We start from the raw sequence: 24,605 nt of genomic DNA, 5'->3' as shown, positions 1-24,605 counted from the left end.
TCATACTGTACTGTATACAAAAAGTGGCATGCTGGGATGTGTACATATGTACTGTACAACCAGCAAAGGCCCAAAGGCTGCGTGACACTCAATGCAGTGCACCCCAAAGTGAATGCCTTCGCTGAACGGCATCTTCAGTTCCTCCAGAACCACCTGCACTTCCACCCACTTCAACAGCCAACCCCCACCTCCGCATCCCACAAAGCACCCCCTCCACCGGACCACTGTACTCACTGCCTGGCTCCTGGTCCTCCTGCTGCTCCACCTCCTCCTCCTCTTCCTCCTGGGTGTCGAGGGGAACCGCCTCTTCTTCCCGGGTGTGGCCTAGTGATGCTGCATTAAAAAAAAAAAAAAAAAAAACATTGTAAACGTACTGTACTGTACAGTAAATTCCCTTCTACTTTTAGAACTCCATAGAACGGTTGTGTCAAAGTCATGGCCCTCCAATTGTTGTGGAAGTACTGTACACATCCCACCCAGCATGCCATGCCACAGTTTTAACAATCCATCATACTGTACTGTATACAAAAAGTGGCATGCTGGGATGTGTACATATGTACTGTACAACCAGCAAAGGCCCAAAGGCTGCGTGACACTCAATGCAGTGCACCCCAAAGTGAATGCCTTCGCTGAACGGCATCTTCAGTTCCTCCAGAAGCACCTGCACTTCCACCCACTTCAACAGCCAACCCCCACCTCCGCATCCCACAAAGCACCCCCTCCACCGGACCACTGTACTCACTGCCTGGCTCCTGGTCCTCCTGCTGCTCCACCTCCTCCTCCTCTTCCTTCCTACAGTACACCGCATTGTTGATCCCTATTCACACACAGCCCCAATTGTTTATGGTGTACTGTACAGTACATGTACTGTAGGGTGTGGATTGAAATGTCGAATGACATAATGTCGAATGTCAAAATGTCGACACCACAATGTCGAATGTGTGAAAATGTCGACATGGGTTAATGTCGACATTTCAAAAATGTCGACTGCCATAATGTCGACTGGGGTTATGTCGAATTGCTCTTTTGGGGTTTTTTTGGCCCGAAATGTCAACAGTGTCGACATGGACACTGTTGACATAGTGAATCGGACCCTCGCATCGCTCGCGATGCTTAGGGCACGGTGGCTCACTTCGCTCGCCACAGCTTTAATAACCTCCTCCACGCCCTAGTGGATGGTAGGGCATGAACCACCGCCTGTCGGCACATGTCGGCACCAAAAAAACCCCAAAAGAGCAATTCGACATAACCCCAGTCGACATTATGACAGTCGGCATTTTTGAAATGTCGACATTAACCCATGTCGACATTTTTACACATTTGACATTGTGGTGTCGACATTTTGACATTCGACATTATGTCATTCGACATTATGTCATTCGACATTATGACCGCATGCCGTACTGTACCACTGTACTCACTGCCTGGCTCCTGCTCCTCCTCCTCTGTCTCCTCAGTGCCAAGGGGGTGGCTCCGCCTCTCCTCCCTCCGACGTTGGCGGGACAGGTCTGTATATTAAAAAAAAACATTGTGACAAATATTGTAACCCCGGGTACAGTGTTATTGCAGTAAACAGTGCAGTATGATACTGTACACATGGAGGGCCGCACTGGTAATACTGTACATGGCACCCCAAATACTGTATTATTATAGGATACACATGGCGGAACCACACTGGTATTACAGTGCGTGGGACAGTGGAGGATTAAAGTAGGGGCGGACGCCCCGGGCTCCCACACATCAGGGGGCCCCCACATACCCTCCTGCTGTACTGATTTAGCCAGTACAGTATCGTTTTTCACGATCTGTACCAGCTACAGTAAATAAATGCGGAATAAATCCGCGAGCGGGGGGGGGGGGGCATGAAAGTGCGCCGTTGATATGGTCTGCTGCCCAGGGCCCACACAGACCATATCGACGGTGCTCTCTAGAGCCGCCAACCCCCCCTCCCTGTACCCCCCTCGGTACAGACCATGAAAAACTGTACTGTGCCCCTACTGTATTTACAGTAGGTGTGTCCCTATTTGTGTAAAAACTAATTTTAAATTTCATGTCATACTGTAATTATCAAGTCCCACATTATTCGTTGCAGCTTTGCGCTACAGTACAGTATCTCCAGTTACCAGGGGGATACACGTACTGTAGAAACGTGGGACCAGTCTCCTACAAAATACTGTACAGTACTGTGCTTACAGCGCCTGATGGCCTGAAGTCTCTCAGGATCCCTCCTGACCAGGTCACTCCAGCGCCGCTCTAAGGAGCGGATAGACCGCTGACGGCCAGTGTCCCTAAGGATAGCCCTGCGGGCCTTTCTGTAGGCCTTCATTTTCTCCTTGTTGCTGGAGAGAGTCCTGTCTCTCCAGCGCACAAGGTGCCTCAGCTCCCGGGTGCTGTACGGGCCCTCTCTGCGCTCCGCCATTGTACTGTACAATGCAGTGGTGCACAGCATACAGTACAATAAAGCACAGGTGACGCAAAATTTCGGCGCGGGGGTCCTAGACACATGACTTTCATCATGCGCCCAAAACTTTATTTAAAAGAGTTTGGAGATACTAAATCGCTAGGACATACTGTACTGTATAGTTTTATTAAATATCATTCTACAAAATACTGTACACACTGTATTCCAATAGAAAAAACCCTGAGGATGGCCCGCCAGCTCTGGAAGCGCGTCTGGCACGGCCCGCCCCTTCGTGGATTCTTTGCTCTGCAGGAGATGTTGAAGTGTAATGACCTGTATTAGCCGACCCCCTCCACCCCTGGGGGGAGGGGAGGAGGCGCTTGACTTCATTACTCCTTGCAAGAGACAATACAGTATTGCAGTGTGTGAAACAGGGCTTTCTTAAACCAGTCACCCCCGGCAAACCTCGCACTGGACGCTTCAACTCATACTGTAACTCTTGGTCCTCGCGGAGGTTCAGGCGCATTAGCGGCTAAATCTCCCGAGTGTACTATCTAGATTCGGCCGCAGATGCGCCTGAACCTCCGTGAAGTCTGGTCTGTCAGGACTCGGCTTGTGAATCCTTCAGTACACATTTAGTGGTCTACGCTAGTTTTATTGATTACTGTGCATTTATAAATAAATAAATAAATAAATAAATAAATAAATGAATGAATGAATGAATGAATAAATAAATAAACATCAAAATTATCTTACAATCCCCTCCCCTCCGTAATCGAACTCGGGCCTCCTGCTTGGAATGCCGCGCAGCTAACCACTAGACTACTGTACGGTCATGTAACCCGTGGCAGGAGGAGGAGGAGCAGCAGTTGTGATGGCAAAACCAGTACCCCTGCAGCCTCTGAGACGCCCCCCTGGCGAGAACCCCGAGGACGGCACGGCCCGCCCCTTCGTGGATTCTTTGCTCTGCAGGAGATGTTGAAGTGTAATGACCTGTATTAGCCGACCCCCTCCACCCCTGGGGGGAGGGGAGGAGGCGCTTGACTTCATTACTCCTTGCAAGAGACAATACAGTATTGCAGCGTGTGAAACAGGGCTTTCTTAAACCAGTCACCCCCGGCAAACCTCGCACTGGACGCTTCAACTCATACTGTAACTCTTGGTCCTCGCGGAGGTTCAGGCGCATTAGCGGCTAAATCTCCCGAGTGTACTATCTAGATTCGGCCGCAGATGCGCCTGAACCTCCGTGAAGTCTGGTCTGTCAGGACTCGGCTTGTGAATCCTTCAGTACACATTTAGTGGTCTACGCTAGTTTTATTGATTACTGTGCATTTATAAATAAATAAATAAATAAATAAATGAATGAATACATAAATAAACATCAAAATTATCTTACAATCCCCTCCCCTCCGTAATCGAACTCGGGCCTCCTGCTTGGATTGCCGCGCAGCTAACCACTAGACTACTGTACGGTCATGTAACCCGTGGCAGGAGGAGGAGGAGCAGCAGTTGTGATGGCAAAACCAGTACCCCTGCAGCCTCTGAGACGCCCCCCTGGCGAGAACCCCGAGGACGGCACGGCCCGCCCCTTCGTGGATTCTTTGCTCTGCAGGAGATGTTGAAGTGTAATGACCTGTATTAGCCGACCCCCTCCACCCCTGGGGGGAGGGGAGGAGGCGCTTGACTTCATTACTCCTTGCAAGAGACAATACAGTATTGCAGCGTGTGAAACAGGGCTTTCTTAAACCAGTCACCCCCGGCAAACCTCGCACTGGACGCTTCAACTCATACTGTAACTCTTGGTCCTCGCGGAGGTTCAGGCGCATTAGCGGCTAAATCTCCCGAGTGTACTATCTAGATTCGGCCGCAGATGCGCCTGAACCTCCGTGAAGTCTGGTCTGTCAGGACTCGGCTTGTGAATCCTTCAGTACACATTTAGTGGTCTACGCTAGTTTTATTGATTACTGTGCATTTATAAATAAATAAATAAATAAATAAATGAATGAATGAATACATAAATAAACATCAAAATTATCTTACAATCCCCTCCCCTCCGTAATCGAACTCGGGCCTCCTGCTTGGATTGCCGCGCAGCTAACCACTAGACTACTGTACGGTCATGTAACCCGTGGCAGGAGGAGGAGGAGCAGCAGTTGTGATGGCAAAACCAGTACCCCTGCAGCCTCTGAGACGCCCCCCTGGCGAGAACCCCGAGGACGGCACGGCCCGCCCCTTCGTGGATTCTTTGCTCTGCAGGAGATGTTGAAGTGTAATGACCTGTATTAGCCGACTCCCTCCACCCCTGGGGGGAGGGGAGGAGGCGCTTGACTTCAATACTCCTTGCAAGAGACAATACAGTATTGCAGCGTGTGAAACAGGGCTTTCTTAAACCAGTCACCCCCGGCAAACCTCGCACTGGACGCTTCAACTCATACTGTAACTCTTGGTCCTCGCGGAGGTTCAGGCGCATTAGCGGCTAAATCTCCCGAGTGTACTATCTAGATTCGGCCGCAGATGCGCCTGAACCTCCGTGAAGTCTGGTCTGTCAGGACTCGGCTTGTGAATCCTTCAGTACACATTTAGTGGTCTACGCTAGTTTTATTGATTACTGTGCATTTATAAATAAATAAATAAATAAATAAATGAATGAATGAATACATAAATAAACATCAAAATTATCTTACAACCCCCTCCCCTCCGTAATCGAACTCGGGCCTCCTGCTTGGATTGCCGCGCAGCTAACCACTAGACTACTGTACGGTCATGTAACCTGTGGCAGGATGTGATGGCAAAACCAGTACCCCTGCAGCCTCTGAGACGCCCCCCTGGCGAGAACCCCGAGGACGGCCCGCCAGCGTCTGATACCTGTAGTTCTTTCATGGATTGTCTGAGTTTGTCCTTTCATAGATTAGTGCTGTCATGTACTGTAGTACTGTACTTTATTTTAGTGCAGGTCGATACCGTCCAACTCTGGAAAGGCAGGAGGCACTTTGACTTCAGCGCCTCCTCCATTTGCTTACTTGTACTGTACTGTACGTTCACTAGTGTCTCATTTTAATTTACTTTACTGTACTGTACTGTACTTTATCATTTCCCACGAGCACCTCATCGCGCATGAGCATCTCATCGCGCACGAGCTTCTCATACAGTATAGTAAGCGCGCTCCATACGGCGAATGGAGGAATCACTCCGACTGTATCTTGATGGAGCATTAGCCACCCAGTGGTGGCAGATTGTATTACATGGCGAGCAACCATGTCGCTTGGCGGACGCCAGCGCCATAAAAATATCGATGCGCCAGAACCTCCGCCATGGCGTCCAGGCGGCAATAATAAGACCCGCGCCATCTGTATGTGACTCGAGATTCAGACGCAGTTGTGTCTGAATCTCGCATACAGTTTATAAGCCCGGGGTGTCCACTTTAACATACCCCCGTTGTCAGCGGTGCCCAGGCGCTGTCTATTTCACTGTGGAACTACAAGTGCCACAGTGACATTGACCTGTCAGCGCCTGGGCAGCGCTGCTGCTGCTGCTGGCCGGCCGCTACGCTGTTTACGTACAGCTAGAGCGGCACAAGCTCAGTCAGACAGAGCTAGAGCGGCGCGAGCACACTCTGTCTGAGCTAGAGTGACACGCGCACGGTTAATCAGAGCCTCTGGCAGGCTGCCAAGTTTCTGAGCCAAAACGTTACAAAATAAACAGTAACAGTAACTTAAAGGGAAGAGTATCCAAATGTATGAATAATGCAACAGATATAGTTCTGGACAGTATGTCATTTATTTGAAACATTATATTACTCAAACACTACAGGAAAAAGAGCAGAGCTAACTTGTCAGTGTGTGAACTAATAACAAATGACATAGAAGCCAAGGCCTATCTTTTAAATCTTTATACACACTTTCTATTCTTTATAAAGTGCCGTTACGGCAAGTCACACTATATGTATGTTCGTTTATGTGTGTCCAAATTTTTTTTAATTCTTTATCAATTTCACAACTAATAAGGTGGGATTATCCGTGAACCTATAGATTGAACGAACACGGACTAAACTCCCCCTTATTTAAAAAAAACAACGAATTAAACAATAAAGTACCATATATACTCAAGTATAAGCCTACTTTTTCAGAACATTTTTTATGCTGAAAAAGCCCCCCTCGGCTTATACTCAAGTGAGGGTCCCACTTGAGTCAATAAGTTTTCCCAGTTTTTTTTTTTTTTGTAAAATTAGGTGCCTCAGCTTATATTCGGGTCGACTTATACTCGAGTATATACGGTACCAAATCCTTTAAAAAAATATTTTTCCAGGTGTGCATCCACAGTGCAATTTATTTTCTTATTCTTTATATACTGTACCCAGTTTGCCCAGATAGCACCCCCGCCATGATAAATTCATAAATAGGCGGTCCTCCTAGACCCTTAAAATCAGAAGGGCCAGAACAATTAGTGTGCGGATTATTTCCTCCTCTCTCCCCCCCCCCTGTCCCCTTTTTGAAGTAATTCCATACTTAAAAAGGATCTAGGAGTCCAAATAGACAGCAAACTGGGATGTAGTGCCCATTGTAATGTAGCTACAAAAAAGGCCAACAAAATTCTGGCATGTATTAAGAGGGGAATGGAAACTAGGGACTCAAGGGTAATTATGCCACTGTATAAAGCATTGGTGAGACCTCACCTCGAGTACGGAGTGCAGTTCTGGGCCCCACACTATAAAAAGGACATCATAGAATTAGAAAAAGTCCAAAGGCGAGCAACAAAGCTTATTAGGGGAATGGAGAATTTAAGCTACGGGGAGAGATTAAGCAATTTGGGACTATTTACATTGGAAAAGAGACATTTAAGGGTTTAAGTATATCAAGGGCCAATATAAGGAACTGTCACACACCCTCTTTTCTACTAGAAAGGAACCTAGGACACGAGGGCATGAGTTTAGATTAGAAGAAAAAAGATTTCATTCAGCTAGTAGAAAGAATTTCTTTACGGTCAGAACAGTCAAACTCTGGAACTCTCTTCCCAGAGAGGTGGTACAGGCTGGCGCATTAAATGTGTTCAAGGCAAAGTTGGACAAACATTTACTGGAGAAAAACATCCATGGGTACAAATAAGAAATATAATCTGTCTGTAAAATATCAGAACCTACCAAATCAGCAATGGATATCTATACCAGGTTGAACTAGATGGACGCAAGTTTTTTTTTCAGCCTTACCTACTATGTTACTATGTTAGATTGGCAAGGAACAATTAAGGCCCTGGCCTGTGTTCATGACTGGTGGTTCAACTACACATGACCATGCAAGCTCTCCTACTCCCCCCTTTAGAAATTTGAAGAGATTTCAGCTGTCATCAAAAACACAGCAAACATCTCTGCCTACTAAAGAAGACATGTTATCAAAAACCCCAAGGACAGTCCAAGGGTGTTGGTGGTTACGATGCCTGACCTTCCCATCACTGTACGGGAAGAGGTGGCTCCTTCCACCATTTTCAGCACTCCCTCGGCATATGCTGGAAGGATCACCCACAGTGCAATTCCTGATATAGATAATGAAGTTGTCAATGTTGTAGACCAAGAGAAGGATATTGATGTACAGTAGCTGTACCCACTGTCCACTTAACTACGGACAAGTGGATCAGGGCAAACAAAGGACTATATGACTGTGGCAACACACTGGGTAGATGCATCGCCTTCCACAGCAGCAGCATCTCCTGCATGCCAGCTCCTTCCAAGGCAGGCTACGCTATGTATCCCCTGTTTCAGGAAGAGGCACAACGCCGACAACCTCTTAGAGAAACTGAGGGAAATCATCTCCCAGTGCCTTATCCCTCTTAGACTCTCCTGGGGATTTGTGGTGTCGGACAATGCCAGTAACATTGTGCGGGCATTAAATATGGGCAATGTCCCAGCACGTGCCATGTTTTGCCCACACAATAAATTTGATGGTGAAGCATTTCATCAGAAGTGACAGGAGCATGCACGAGATGCTTGCGGTGGCCTGCAAAATTTGCGGACACTTTTGGCATTCTGCCACTGCCTGCCGAAGGCTGGAGCAGCAGCAAAAACTCCTCAACCTGCCCTGCCAGCTTAAACAAGATGTGGTGATGTGCTGGAACTCCACCCTCTATATGCTGCAGAGGATGGAGGAGCAACAAAAGGCCATTCAAGCCTACACGGCAACCTACGACATAGACAGAGGAGCGGGGCTGCACCTGTCTCAAGCGCAGTGGAGGCTGATTTCTGTGTTGTGAGAGGTTCTCCAGCCGTTTGAACTAGCCACACGTGAAGTCCGTTCCAACACTGTCAGCATTAGTCGGGTGATTCCCCTGAGCAGGCTGTTGCAGAAGCAGCTGGAGAAAATGAAGGAGGAGCTAAAGTGTAGTTATTCTGCAAAGCATGTCGCTTTTGTGGATTAAAGGCAGGAGGCTTAATCAGAGCCTCTGGCAGGCTGCCAAGTTTCTGAGCCAAAACGTTACAAAATAAACAGTAACAGTAACTTAAAGGGAAGAGTATCCAAATGTATGAATAATGCAACAGATATAGTTCTGGACAGTATGTCATTTATTTGAAACATTATATTACTCAAACACTACAGGAAAAAGAGCAGAGCTAACTTGTCAGTGTGTGAACTAATAACAAATGACATAGAAGCCAAGGCCTATCTTTTAAATCTTTATACACACTTTCTATTCTTTATAAAGTGCCGTTACGGCAAGTCACACTATATGTATGTTCGTTTATGTGTGTCCAAATTTTTTTTAATTCTTTATCAATTTCACAACTAATAAGGTGGGATTATCCGTGAACCTATAGATTGAACGAACACGGACTAAACTCCCCCTTATTTAAAAAAAACAACGAATTAAACAATAAAGTACCATATATACTCAAGTATAAGCCTACTTTTTCAGAACATTTTTTATGCTGAAAAAGCCCCCCTCGGCTTATACTCAAGTGAGGGTCCCACTTGAGTCAATAAGTTTTCCCAGTTTTTTTTTTTTTTGTAAAATTAGGTGCCTCAGCTTATATTCGGGTCGACTTATACTCGAGTATATACGGTACCAAATCCTTTAAAAAAATATTTTTCCAGGTGTGCATCCACAGTGCAATTTATTTTCTTATTCTTTATATACTGTACCCAGTTTGCCCAGATAGCACCCCCGCCATGATAAATTCATAAATAGGCGGTCCTCCTAGACCCTTAAAATCAGAAGGGCCAGAACAATTAGTGTGCGGATTATTTCCTCCTCTCTCCCCCCCCCCTGTCCCCTTTTTGAAGTAATTCCATACTTAAAAAGGATCTAGGAGTCCAAATAGACAGCAAACTGGGATGTAGTGCCCATTGTAATGTAGCTACAAAAAAGGCCAACAAAATTCTGGCATGTATTAAGAGGGGAATGGAAACTAGGGACTCAAGGGTAATTATGCCACTGTATAAAGCATTGGTGAGACCTCACCTCGAGTACGGAGTGCAGTTCTGGGCCCCACACTATAAAAAGGACATCATAGAATTAGAAAAAGTCCAAAGGCGAGCAACAAAGCTTATTAGGGGAATGGAGAATTTAAGCTACGGGGAGAGATTAAGCAATTTGGGACTATTTACATTGGAAAAGAGACATTTAAGGGTTTAAGTATATCAAGGGCCAATATAAGGAACTGTCACACACCCTCTTTTCTACTAGAAAGGAACCTAGGACACGAGGGCATGAGTTTAGATTAGAAGAAAAAAGATTTCATTCAGCTAGTAGAAAGAATTTCTTTACGGTCAGAACAGTCAAACTCTGGAACTCTCTTCCCAGAGAGGTGGTACAGGCTGGCGCATTAAATGTGTTCAAGGCAAAGTTGGACAAACATTTACTGGAGAAAAACATCCATGGGTACAAATAAGAAATATAATCTGTCTGTAAAATATCAGAACCTACCAAATCAGCAATGGATATCTATACCAGGTTGAACTAGATGGACGCAAGTTTTTTTTTCAGCCTTACCTACTATGTTACTATGTTAGATTGGCAAGGAACAATTAAGGCCCTGGCCTGTGTTCATGACTGGTGGTTCAACTACACATGACCATGCAAGCTCTCCTACTCCCCCCTTTAGAAATTTGAAGAGATTTCAGCTGTCATCAAAAACACAGCAAACATCTCTGCCTACTAAAGAAGACATGTTATCAAAAACCCCAAGGACAGTCCAAGGGTGTTGGTGGTTACGATGCCTGACCTTCCCATCACTGTACGGGAAGAGGTGGCTCCTTCCACCATTTTCAGCACTCCCTCGGCATATGCTGGAAGGATCACCCACAGTGCAATTCCTGATATAGATAATGAAGTTGTCAATGTTGTAGACCAAGAGAAGGATATTGATGTACAGTAGCTGTACCCACTGTCCACTTAACTACGGACAAGTGGATCAGGGCAAACAAAGGACTATATGACTGTGGCAACACACTGGGTAGATGCATCGCCTTCCACAGCAGCAGCATCTCCTGCATGCCAGCTCCTTCCAAGGCAGGCTACGCTATGTATCCCCTGTTTCAGGAAGAGGCACAACGCCGACAACCTCTTAGAGAAACTGAGGGAAATCATCTCCCAGTGCCTTATCCCTCTTAGACTCTCCTGGGGATTTGTGGTGTCGGACAATGCCAGTAACATTGTGCGGGCATTAAATATGGGCAATGTCCCAGCACGTGCCATGTTTTGCCCACACAATAAATTTGATGGTGAAGCATTTCATCAGAAGTGACAGGAGCATGCACGAGATGCTTGCGGTGGCCTGCAAAATTTGCGGACACTTTTGGCATTCTGCCACTGCCTGCCGAAGGCTGGAGCAGCAGCAAAAACTCCTCAACCTGCCCTGCCAGCTTAAACAAGATGTGGTGATGTGCTGGAACTCCACCCTCTATATGCTGCAGAGGATGGAGGAGCAACAAAAGGCCATTCAAGCCTACACGGCAACCTACGACATAGACAGAGGAGCGGGGCTGCACCTGTCTCAAGCGCAGTGGAGGCTGATTTCTGTGTTGTGAGAGGTTCTCCAGCCGTTTGAACTAGCCACACGTGAAGTCCGTTCCAACACTGTCAGCATTAGTCGGGTGATTCCCCTGAGCAGGCTGTTGCAGAAGCAGCTGGAGAAAATGAAGGAGGAGCTAAAGTGTAGTTATTCTGCAAAGCATGTCGCTTTTGTGGATTAAGCCCTCCATACGCTTTGCCAGGATACAAGGGTGGTCAGTCTGTTAAAGTCAGAGTAATACATTCTGGCCACCGTGCTCGATCCTCGGTTTAAAGCGTATGTTGTGTCTCTGTTTCCAGCCGACATAAGTCTACAAAGGTGCAAAGACCTGCTGGTCAGGAGATTTTCATCTGAAGGGGACTGCGACACGGCCTTAGCTCCTCCTTTATTTTCTCCCACACCTGTGCCTGCGGGGAAACAGCTGCGATTTCCCACACAACCCACTGACGGGGATGCAGGGCTGGCAGGAGGGAGTTTGGACATCTGGTCCGGACTAAAGGACCTGGCAATGATTGCTGACATGTCCACTATCGGAAGTTCACACTGAAGGGGGGAGGAATCAGAGTAGGAGGAGGATGACGAGTGACAATGACATCTTGTCACTGTAGAGCCAGTTCATACAGGGAGATATTATGATTTTTTTTTTGTGGGGGGGGGGCAAACAAACCAATCATTTCAGCCACAGTTTTGTAGGCCATGTCGCTGAAATGTTTTGGTTTGTTAAAGTGTGCATGTCCTATTTTTCGCAATATAAGGGTGGGTGGGAGGGCCCAAGGACAATTCCATCTTGCATCACCATTCATTAATCCTACTGCTGAGAGTCATTCATATGTGGGACTTGTCTTTTCAATGCATAAAACTGTTTGCGTTCTTGACCGTGATAAGTGGACTTGTCTTTAAATGCATACAACTGTTTGCATTCCACTAATGAGAGTAATTGAATCGCCCACTGCTCCTCGCCTTTTGCCGCCTGTGCTCAGATAGGGTGTTACAGGTGTCTCCGGGAAGCCATTCTGCAGTGTCATTAATGTAGGCACTGTACCTTAAGCACAGATAACTCATACATGACTGTTTTACAGACACTGTAATGCAGATGGTATTCCCTAGATTATTCCGGGAGTCCGCCGCTGTCGCTCTCACCTTGCATGCAGTATTCCGGGAGTCTGCCCCTGCCGCTCTCACGCTGCATCACACAACCAGATGTATGCACTGTACCTTAAGCACAGATAACTCATACATGACTTTTTCACAGACACTGTAATGCAGATGGTATTCCCTATAGTATTCCGGGAGTCTGCCGCTCTCACCCTGCAGTATTTCGGGAGTCCATCACTGCCGCTCTCTCTCCCTGCATTATTCCGGGAGTCCGCCACTGCCGCTCTCACCCTGCATTATTCCGGGAGTACACCACTGCCGCTTTCACCCTGCATTATTCCGGGAGTCTGTCGATGCCGCTCTCACCCTGCATTATTCCGGGAGTCCGTCGATGCCATTCTCACCCTGCATCACACAACCAGATGCCATCAGAAGACGGCCTAAGTGACAGGATTGTTTCTGCCACTGCCTGCAGAATGCTGCCAAATCGCCCGCTTCTCCTCAGCTGGTGGCAAACAACACGATCAAGCCAAATAGTGGTCTTATCAGATATTAAACTGATAAAAACAGATACACAGCACAGCACACTCGCAGACCAACTCAGTGCTGCACCAATCGCCCACTGATCCTCAGCTGGTGGTAAATCACCACTCATTAATCCCACTTCCTAGAGTCATTCATGGGGTAACTGGACTTGTCTTTAAAAGCATACAACTGTTTGCATTCTTGACAGTGGTAATAATAAATTATAATCAATCACAGAGCTGACCAATCCCACTGCTGAGAGTAATTGATTGCTGCACCAATCGCCCACTGCTCCTCGGCTGGTGGTAAACACGATCAAGCCAGATCGGGGTCTTTTTAGGGCATAGTTTTTCAAACTGCCACCCTGTCTGCCACTGCAGTGCCACTCCTAGATGAGCCACGTGTTTGTGCCGCACACTTGTGTGGCTTAGCATAGTTATACAGCTACAGTACCTTGGTGCAACCTTTTTCCTTAAAAACAATGGTGTGAGGTGTTCAAAATAGACTGGAAATGAGTGGAAATTAATGTTATTGAGGTTATTAATAGCGTAGGAGCAAAAAAAAACACAATAATTCTGCGTTTTTAGCAGTTTTTATGCTTTAAAAAAAAAAAATCAGAACTCAAAACGTTTAGTGGGTGTTTTGGCAAAACCCATTAGAACACAAAACCTGAAGATAATCAGAACTCAAACCCAAAACGCGAAAAGTGGCTGGTGCACATCCCTAGTTTGTAGCCTCTTTACTATGTTCTCTATCATATTCGACTTGTGATTATTAATCTTATTTTGTGAACCTTATATGTCTCTGTTAATTTCTTATTATTCTTCCTTCTTCATGTGAAGTGCTCACGTGTCTTGTGTCTTCAGTGATTATACCTTGCCCCCCCCCCCCCCCCCAACCACTCACCTCCTTTTTACACCTAACTAAAGCTTATTTTATACATCCATCGTTCCCATTTCTGGGTAAACTTCCATTTGTTATGTCTTCTACCATACATATATTTTTCATGGTCTATTGTATTGTTCACAAGGTTAATCTAATGCTTGGCCTCAGGCTCCTCATGTGCCAGCCATTTCCTAGCTATTGCCACTTTTGCTAGTGTCGCTAAGCTCTCGGTTAACTGTTTCAATTGAGTAGTTCCTCTTATATCTGGATTTATTCCCAGAATACACATCTTCACATTTAGGGCCTTATTCGAGTTCACTCTTTCTGACAAAATCCTTATTAGATGGACAAAACCATGAGCACTGCAGGTGGGGCAGATGTTACTTGTGCAGAGAGAATTAGATTTGGGTGGGGTTTTACTTCAAAGTGAGATCTATATTGCAGTGTAAAAATAAAGCAGTCAGTATTTTCCCTGCACAGAAACAAAATAACTCACCCAAATCTAATTCTCTCTGTACATTTTACATCTGCCCCCCTGCAGTGCACATGGTTTTGTCCATCTAAGAAGGATTTTGACAGAAAGAGTGAACTAGAATAACCCCCTTAGAGTGCTCTCAGGTATCCCCATTTTCACCATTATTTCACAGACCATTCCCTAGAATCTATTCACCTTATTTCTCTGCCAGATCATATGGAAATAAGTTCCCTGATGCACACTGCACTTTGGGCATAGACCGTTTTTATTCTTCACACTGCCTTCATTTTACAGGGGTCACGTAAACTCTATGCAGGATAAAGAGTTGTATTTGTTGGAACCTTATGGCTGCTGTTGCTCTGGTGGGTGATGATAGTGCTATTTCCCCATTCTCTATCCTGGAGAGCCCCTATGTCACCTTCCCATAACTTCCTGATTACATCTATTTGCTTACATTCCAGTTCTTTAATCAATATTCTATATATATATACCCAATATTCTGATGCATTTTCCTGTTACTAATAATTTCTTAACCGGTGAGTCCTGTTTGCCCACATCTCTTCCCCCATATATTTCAGTACACCTACAGATGGAGCCTGCTTTATTTTTGGCCGGCGCTCCCCAGACCCCTTGCGCCGGCGACAGACACTGGGGCGCGTGCGCGTCTTACGCGCATGCGCTTCCCAGTCTCTCAGCTGGGAAGCTGCGAGTCCCTGCCCGTCTCCACTTCAGGGAGACAGGCAGGGTTACGGGGGGCGCTTGGGGAGGCGAGGGCAGCTATGACAGGGACGGAGGGGGGGACCGGAGGCAGGCTCTATTGCCCAGGGGGCATGCGAGCATCTTGTGCGCGTGTGCCTCCTGGCGGGGCTGATGTTAGAAATGCCAGCCCTTCAAAGATGAAGCCAGCCCCATCTGTACTCCTCATTTGAAGGTTCCTGAAGTAAAAAAACCTAGGTAGTGTGAAATATTTTTCAAGTTGATCATATGTCTTAATCTCCTCACCAACATATACCTGTCCTATTTCTCTTATCCCAATTTTTTCCCCAGATTTCTTTGGTCTCTTTTTCTCTCGCAAAAAACTTTCTTTACCCTGGTCCCTGACCATATTGGGATTTCTGGGTCCAGATTTTTTATTTCCCATTAATTTGTGTGCATATTCCCATACTTGTTTAATTATTGGGATCTTTGTTTTTACTTGACTGCCTACCAGGAGAGTTTTGGGGTGAGCCTAGCTTTGGTTTGCAAATTAATCTGTTTGTGTGTTCATCCACATCTCTTACTACCCATACCCTTATCTGAAGTAATTGGGCAGCCACATAGTACATCCGAAAGTGGGAGAGGCCCAGACCTCCCTCTCTTTTATGCCTAGTAAATGTTCTTATATTTATTCTCGCCCTTTTACCTCCCCATATAAGGGACAAGGTAATACTATCCTATTTTAAAAATATTCTGGTTGGTATATATACTGGTGAGTAAGAATACAAACAATAGCTTAGGCAACACCACCATTTTTACTAAGTTAACTCTACCCATCACCGTTAGAGGAAGTTGCCTCCATGATTTTACTTTCTCTTGGTAGTACAGGTTGAGTATCCCGTATCCGAATATCCGTTATCCGAATTATTCCAAAAACCATACATTCCAAAAAGTGAAAAAAAATAATATTTTTTTTGCTAAAAACTCACTAGGGACAATTGTAACAGCACTACTGAGGGAATGATATGTAACTGCCACTATATATGTACAAGAAAATGATTGCTTGGCATTCTTCTGTAATTGGCCGGGAGTCGGGACTGCAGATCTACTAATCTGCTTCCCGGTGCTCCTCCTGGCTCTTTATGGGTCAAATGTCCATCACAAAATCGCTGCCCCCTTACAGCAGACCATTTGTAAGGATGCTAGAGGAGGCCGCCGCTGCCGCCTCTAGCATCTAAAAAAACTGTCTGCTCTGGGGGGGGGGGGGGGACATTTTGTGATGAACATTTGACTCATAAGGTCAGAGCCAGGAGGAGCTCCGGAATGCAGATTAGTAGATCTGTGATCCCGACTCCCGGCAGAATACAGACGTGTCGGCGGCAGAGGCAGCGTAACTATAGCCCCGCAGACCCCGGCACCCACACTTACACACTTACTTGGCGGCTCCCTGCCACTGCGGGGTCTGCAGCGCTATTATTACGCCACTGTTGTACACCCATCTCAGAGGAGAGTCATTACAATTATTAGCCGGACTATTATCATTTTTGGCTATGCTATTAGATTTTCCCAAATTTATCCTTAGGCCAGAGCATTGCCCATATTCCTCTATTATCTCTAATACCCTTGGTACTTCTGTTTCATAGCTTGAAATATATATCAGCATGTCATCTGCATACATTGATATGATCTTTTTTCTTTTCCATTCTTTTCAAATCCCTGAAGCTCCTTATGTGCTCTAAAAATGCATGCAAGGGGTTCAATTGCCAAATTAAACAGTGTAGGGGATAGGGAGCACCCCTGCCTTTTCCCCTATTGTTACTTCAATTAGCCCCGAGATATACCCATTTATTTGGACCCTTACACTGGGTGCTGCATAGAGCATTTGTATTCGTTTGATAAGTTGTGGACCAAAAACACATTTTTCTAATACTGCCCATAGATACACCCACTCTACTCTGTCATAGGCCTTAGCTGCATCCAATGATAAAACCGCTGCAAACTCTTTATGCTTATGATTAACCTGTATGTTGAGCTCTCAGCCACTCAGCGGCCCTTCAGTCTTTTGAATAGGATTTTTACATCTAGTGCCGCTCTCCCGGACCGGTCCCCACTCAGAGCCTACTCCTGCCGCTCCCCAAGACCAATCCCCGGTCCCCCAGATGGCTGCACATGATTTATTTTATGTGCAGACCGTCCGACATCCGGATCTGATCCGATGCGCATGGGACCGCGCATCGGATCAGATCGGATGTCATACCCTACACAATTTGCCCAATTTCACCCGATTTCTCGGCCCGATCCTCCAGAATCGGGTGAAATCGGGGCCAAATTGCGTAGTGTATGGGGGCCTTTAGTCTCTAGTTCTTTGCTTCTTATCTCTGCTTCTTTTTTCTGGTGTTTTTTTTAGTATGTGCAATTTTCATGATTAGGGTTCCCCTGAGAACTGCTTTTTCTGCGTCCCACACCTCCACCACCACACGTCTGGAGCCACTCCCTCATTATTGCTAAAGTATTCTCCCCATTCTTGTGCCACCTCCGACCCAGCGCCATCTGATCCAACCATGATGGGTGACACCTCCACAACTTACATCCTTGATGCTGTTTTTCCATGATCTGAATCATGATGGGGGTGGTCAGAGATCTCTCTGGAAAGATATTCCACCTTTTCTATTTTTGGGACTATTTTGTCATCTATAAGGGCCATGTCTTTCCGTGGCAGTGAATTATAAGATTGCGAATAGCATGAATATGCCAATACATCTGGATTTTTCTCTCCCATATATCCCTCCAACCAATATCTGATACAAATTTATCAAAACCCTTATTTCCTACTTTAGTTACTCCTCCCACTCTACTCCATCTATCCTTACTGGGGTCTAGTACGTTATTGAAATCACCAGTACATTATTGAAATTCCACTGCACGTTGCAGTACATCGTACTGAAATGGTGGAGGAACATATACCACCATAATACACATATTCACATTATTAAACAGACAATGTAAGAATACATATCTTCCATTTTTATCAATCTCTTTTCTTTGACAGACAAACGGTACATTTTTATGTATCAGAATGGATACCCCTCTTGAGGCACTAGAAAAGCTTGAGTGAAAGGCCCACCCCACCCATATTCTTTTTAAAGCCATACTTTTCTCTCCATGAAGGTGGGTTTCACTTAAGTATACCACCTGGGCTCTGTATTGTTTCACCTGATTCATTACCTTAGCTCTTTTTATTCTATCATTTAACCTGCGTACATTCCAATACAGGTTGAGTATCCCGTATCCGAGTATCCGTTATCCGAATTATTCCGAAAACCATACATTCCAGAAAGTGAAAAAAAAAATTTTTATTGCTAAAAACTCACTGGGGACATTTGTAACAGCACTACTGGTGACATGATATGTAACTGGCACTATATATGTGCAAGAAAATGATTGCTTGGCATTCAAAATCAATATCTGATATAGTACACAAATTTTGTTTCATGTTTTGAAACCTTGTTTTTTGAACAAATAAAATATATTTGTGTGTATTTTATGTGGTAATAAAATATATTTGTGTGTATTTTATGTGTTTATACAGCATACATGCAAGATAATTCAAAATACATAATTGAAATATTAAAATATTCCGAAATACGGAATAATCCGTTATCCAAAACTCTCCTGGTCCCGAGCATTTTGGATACGGGATACTCAACCTGTATACTGTCTTAACCATTTCCTTTTATGAAATCATCATTTATCATTCTCTTCTTAGGAGCTCTTCCTTCCCTTCTGAATACAGTTAACTCCCTCCCCCAAAAAACACTCCACCCCCCTCCCTGTATACATTTTCCTGTGTAGTATACCTAATTTCCCTGGTGTCCCCCCCCCCCCCATACATTCATACTTGAACTCTTCACCCCTTGCTTTTCGGGTAAACCCAACATTGCCACCTTTCCATCCATTCTCACCTGGGGCAAAAGTATCCTGTTTCTAATGATCACCATTGGTGGACTCTCTGGCGACTCATTTTACTGTCACACTGGTGCACTTCTTCATATTACTACCCAATTAGTACTAATCCCCCTCCTCCCTCATATACCCAACCTCTCCAAAAAGAGGCAGAAGAGAAAAAAACATGGAAGAAGAGCAGTTAGTCTCATAAGGGCCAGGGCTTATTCAGATATCTTAATCATAACTCTGTTTCTGCCCTATCTTCCTTTCTTGCGGCAGTCTATCCAAGACACCTCCTCTGGGGGTAGTAAAAAAAATTTTGTTTCTCCATCAACTATTATCCACAGTTTGGCCGGGAACATCATGGAGTATTTTATGTTGTGTTCTCTTAGTCTTTTCTTCATGTTCACATACTTAAAGCGCTCTTTTTGGACTTCCGTCGCATAGTCAGGGAAAATCATAACGCTCGCACCATTAATTTCCAGCTGTCTTTTGTTTCTGGCTAGTATAATGTCCCGGTCTCTAAAAGTCATAATCTTAGCAAAAACTGTTCTGGCCGGTGCTCCTGGTGGTAAGGGCCTCATTGGCACCCTATGTGCCCTTTCGATACACAACTGTGAGGAGAATACGTCCCTTCCAAATTGTTCTATTAGCCATTTTTTCAGCCATTGCTCTGGCCAATCTCCTTCATTTTTTTCAGGGACCCCCACCAACCTGATGTTATTATGGCGCTTCTGCCCTTCCATCTCGGACATTTGGCCTTGCACTCCTGCTATTATACTTTTTAATGATGCTACTTGTGCCACCATTGGAGCATGTACATCCTCTAGTTTAGAGATTCTCCTCTCAGCCTCCTCCATTCTTTCTTGTATATTTGTACATCCTGCCTAAGGAAGCCAATATCAGCTTGAGTCTTTTCTATTTTTTTCTCCCAGTCTCTGTTTGTTGCCGTTAATCGCCTCTAGTAATTTTTGCATCATAGCCTCTTGTGCGGGTTCTGGTGGGCATGCAGTGGCTGATAAAGATTTATTTGGTGATAAAGACTCACGGGGTTCTATTTTCGCTGATCTGGTTTCATTACTGTGGCCTCTAGCATATTTCTCAAGCTTTGCGGTAGCAGCTGTCTGCCCCATATTCCCCAGTTTTCTGTCCACTTTCCCTTTTATCTTCCCGTATGGATAGGTTCTTGGGACAGTTATCTTTGCCTTTTTGTTTATCAAGCAGTTCACTTATATATGTCCCATGTAGCCCACTCCCAGTCTATTATCTAAACAAATATCTGCCAATAATAGGGGTATCAGTGCAAGGGAAAAACAAAAAAAAAGCAAACAATTGGCAGCTCAGTATTCTCTTCTTTCAATCAACACTTTTACAGCCTTATATCACTCTTCAAGCCCAAAGTCCCAGGACACTCCTGCGTTGTTCTCCCTGGAGTCTCAGGCCGCTATTCATATTTTCCTGCCTGGGTCCGTGATTACTCCAGGCTCGTGCTCTGTTACCCTCTCACCTCTATAACCTCTCTCCTCTCAGCATAGTGAGGAAAAGGCAGGTGGTAAGGCAGAACTCTGGCGGGAGACCTGCTCCGGGACACCAGCTCTTGTCTCCCTGGGCTGCAGCTTCCACTGTTTTGACCACTGGCTGCAGGTGACATACAGGGGGAGCACCCTCTCGATCTCCTCCGCTCCCACGGCAGTGATCCCTGGCCATCCTACTCGCTTGCAGCGTATAGCAAGCTGACAGGCTGAGCACTCATAACGGACACTGTCCTCACTTGTGCACCGTTGGATCATCCTGCACGCCAGCACCAGAGAGTCCCCTGGCTCCTGCCCTATGCTGACGTCTCTGTGATCACGCCCCAACCTGAAAAATTATGTATATTTAATTCATTTTTTAAATTAGTAGATGTATTGGGGACTTGGACAGAGCCATCACAGTCGCACGTCTGGATGGCTGCCTGTTAATTGTCTATTACCATCTATTTTTCTGTTTGTTTGTGTGTATCTTTTGCTAATTATCAATATTGACCTTTTAAATGGATATTAATAAAAGTTATATTTAACTTTATTTTGAAAGCACATTAACACAACATATCCTAGAACCTTAAAATAACTTAAAATAAGTCTTCTTTTCTCCTTGGACAAATATGTGTTCAGGATACGTAGTGGAGCAACTGCTGCTGGTGGAGGCGGTGGTGGTGGAGCTGGAGCAGTCTCCAATCGTTGTGCCAGGATCTGTAAGCACTGCATAATCTTAGCTTGGTCTTGCTCTTGTTTGTTGACCCTTGCAAGCAGATAAAATCAAGAGCTCCTTAGGAGGTGGGCCACTGGCAGGATCCATATTCCAGTTAGGGCCATAGTATTCTGTCATGAACTATAGTACTGGTCTATCAACACGGAGATTGGCGTGACCTGGCGCAAAAGGGAGTCCATTATCAGGCTGGGTCATACAAAAGGAAACACGGTCGCAGTACACTAGGATGAGGCTGAAGCACAGTCAGGAACAAGCTGAAGTCCGTAAGGATAATATGGAAGGAATATATAACTACCACAAGGAATGCTTGAGCAGGATGTGAACCTATACTCTGGCAGGGAATGCCTGCCAGAGACTTCCTTAAATAGACAAGGGTCTTCCTGCAGACGACTGATGACATCTGCTAATTTTGCCTGCTGGCCCTTTAAGAGAGTCTTTAGTGCAGAGTGTGCCTAGGGAGGCACACGGCTGCACAACCCGGAAGACACCAGAGCCTCAACCGCTCACAGAGACACTGGTGTTGTAGAGAGCCGCCTGCAGCTGCCTGGGCTCTCCCTGCCATTACGCTGCCTGGACCTCTGCCACTGCTGCCCACACCACCAGCACCCCCAGGCAAGGTAAGTACCCCTCATGGTCTGGGGGGTTATGACAAGGGGATATAATTGTTTCAAACTATTTAAAGTCTCATTCATATTTCTGTCATAACATTAATATTAATTTTGCAGGAAGAAAACACGGCTGTGTTGTTATGAGAACTGGAAACAAGGGCGGATTGTGGGATGTTGTCAACTGTGATGAAAAAGCTAAGTACGTCTGCAAGAAACCTGCAAAGGGAGTAACAACGCCTCCTGCCCGGACCACAACAGCAGCACCAACGTGCCCAGATGGATGGACAACAACCAACAACTTAACTGCATGTTACAAAGTAAGTAGACTGATAGAAGTACGAGGGGCTTCACAACTAGAAGCGCACTAAGGTTTACAAGCAGGTGTAATAATCCGACGTAGAACTCTAAAACCACCAATTTCACTGAAATAAGCTTTTATCAATTCTCTACTAAATGTCACCTCAGGTCAGCCTTATTGTGTGGTATCAGTATGTCCAAGCAGTGGCGGAACTCCCGGAGGCAATGGAGTCACCTGCCGCCGGGCGCCAGCCCCAAAGGGGGCACTGGCTCCATTGCCTCCCGATGTTCCGTTTCCTTGTTCACCCTAAGTGTATAAAGCGGCAGCTAAAAAGCACCCCCTCCCCTCCCCTCAGTTTTAGCAGCCGCCGGCTACTGCTGCGGGCTGTGACATAGAGCAGGATTCGATACCCAGCCACGTGGGAGACAGAGACAGAGGTGCTGCGCAGCAGTAACAGGGTACTCCCCTGTACCCTGTTACTGCTGCTCAGCATCGCTACTGCCGCTATCTCCCACGTGACCTCTCACTCACTGGCTGCCCGCCCGCTCCCCATGTGCCTCTCTCCAGCTCACCTGGCTGCTGCTATGATCAAGCCGTGGCCTCTGACACTATCACTGACTGGTGCTCGGGGGAAGGGTGCATGCGCCCCAGCACTGCCCTGCAACAGACCTGCTGATCCCAGTCCCGGGTATAGAAAAGCACCAGCGCGGCTGACAGAGGGATCGCCCGGAGAACTACTAGTGAGTACATTAAAGAAAAAGCCTGTCTTGTATCTGCCCCCTCTGCACTGTCACTCCTGCCTCCATCCTGCCTCACTATTCTTTCATGTCCCCTTGGCCTGGTCCTGCCACTTCTGTCCTTTCTCTGTTCTCTTTGTTCTTTCATGTGACATGCATCCCCTCTGTCCTGGAACTCTGTCCTGTCCCTATCCAAGCTATTGTGTCCCTGTCCCCTCTTTCTTGAAGCTGTATTATGTCCTCTCTCTGGTCTCTATCCTTTCTGCCCCCCTTCTGTCACCACTGTACTGTTCCGGTCACTCCTCTCTTCTGTCCCCTCTGTCCTTTTTCTGCTCCATCTTTGCTGGTCTTGACACCTCTGTACTAGCCGTCCCTTGTTACAGGATACATGCAATATCCTGGTGGTGGGGATGGTGTCTGTCAAAATACCATCCACAGCATCCCAATATGGAGAATCCCGCACCCCGTATCCTATACCCCTTACAATAAACGTCACTTGCAGCCTAACACTCCCTCCCCCCCAAAGCCCTCCCGTCTAGTCCCTAAATCTAACCATGGTACCCCAGCACCTTAACCTACCCCCACCCTGGCCTGCAGCTTAACACCCTCTTCTAAGTCCATAAATCTAACCTCCCCTCTCCGTAGTCTAACCTAAAAACCCCCCACTACTTCCTACCCCTTCCTCCCTCTTCCCCGGCTGCACACTAGCCCTACATGCCCACCGATTGGGTTGCTATTGGTATATTGAACATCAGCATCCTGATCCTTTTCGAGGTTCTGGTGCTGGTCTTCTGATGTCAGGATCCTGGCATTGGTATTCTGAAGGATGGCATCCTGGCCATTAGGATGCTAATTTCTATCCCAACCCTGTCACTTCTGTACTGTCCCTGATATCTCTTTCCTGCCTTTCCTTTTGTCCTGTCCCTACAATCATGTCCCTGCAACCCCTTTCTCCCATTTCTCCTGCTCCCTCTGTCTTGGTCTTGTGACCTTCCACCTTCTCAGGCTGTCAGGTGAACAAGCCCAAACATTGGGGAAATTTGCATCCTGTCACAGTCACTACAGCAGGACATGCATTATGCATAAAACGCAGTTTGGCTTCCTGTGCTCTTATCATTAACATTTTATATAACTTACATTTGGGACATATGAGGGAGACTATCATTTAACTAGTTAACACTGGCGTTCTATTTGATAAATAATTTATTTTGCTTAGGGTTCAGGATTTCCTGATTATACAACAGTATACATATAGGAGTACTACCAAGAGGTTACAGTATAACTTATGGTTAGGAGATTTATTTGAACACTTCTGTATGTTACTTAGTTTAAACTGATTCTAATGATACAGTGTTACATTGCGTTACAGACCACATTGTGTATCCTGTTCCAACCTTTCTGCACATGTAATAACCCTGTAATACTAAGCAAATGCCTCAGCCGGTGCTTAGATATATTTTGGGGTATATTCCCCACCAAGGTGTGTTCCTGAAAGTGTTATGATGTCACATTCATAATTTTACAACAATTTGCTGTGCAGGACAGTGCTTTGATGCGTCCAGTGTTATACACAACACATTAGTCATCCTTTGGAAATCTCCTGATGTCTATCAGATATTGGGAGGGTGGAGCAACAATTTCCTCTGCTGGGCGGGACAGATGGTAACACTCAATTAATTATGTGCACTGCCA

General features: G+C 45.8%; 1 protein-coding gene across 3 annotated transcripts in view; it reads left to right on the top strand.

Annotated features, from left to right (window-relative positions):
- LOC146081227 (macrophage mannose receptor 1-like) overlaps positions 1-24,605 on the top strand; it is a 610,592-nt gene that overhangs the window by 193,308 nt on the left and 392,679 nt on the right. For all 3 annotated transcript variants that reach the window (XM_083189333.1, XM_083189332.1, XM_083189334.1), the window contains exon 12: positions 21,996-22,195. In XM_083189333.1, the coding sequence (XP_083045459.1) occupies positions 21,996-22,195 (200 nt within the window). The remainder of the gene's footprint in view (positions 1-21,995; positions 22,196-24,605) is intronic.

Source organism: Crinia signifera, chromosome 5 (assembly GCF_055691185.1).
Source record: "Crinia signifera chromosome 5, ASM5569118v1, whole genome shotgun sequence".
NCBI lineage: Eukaryota > Metazoa > Chordata > Amphibia > Anura > Myobatrachidae > Crinia > Crinia signifera.
This window is presented reverse-complemented; position numbering and strand designations above follow the sequence as displayed.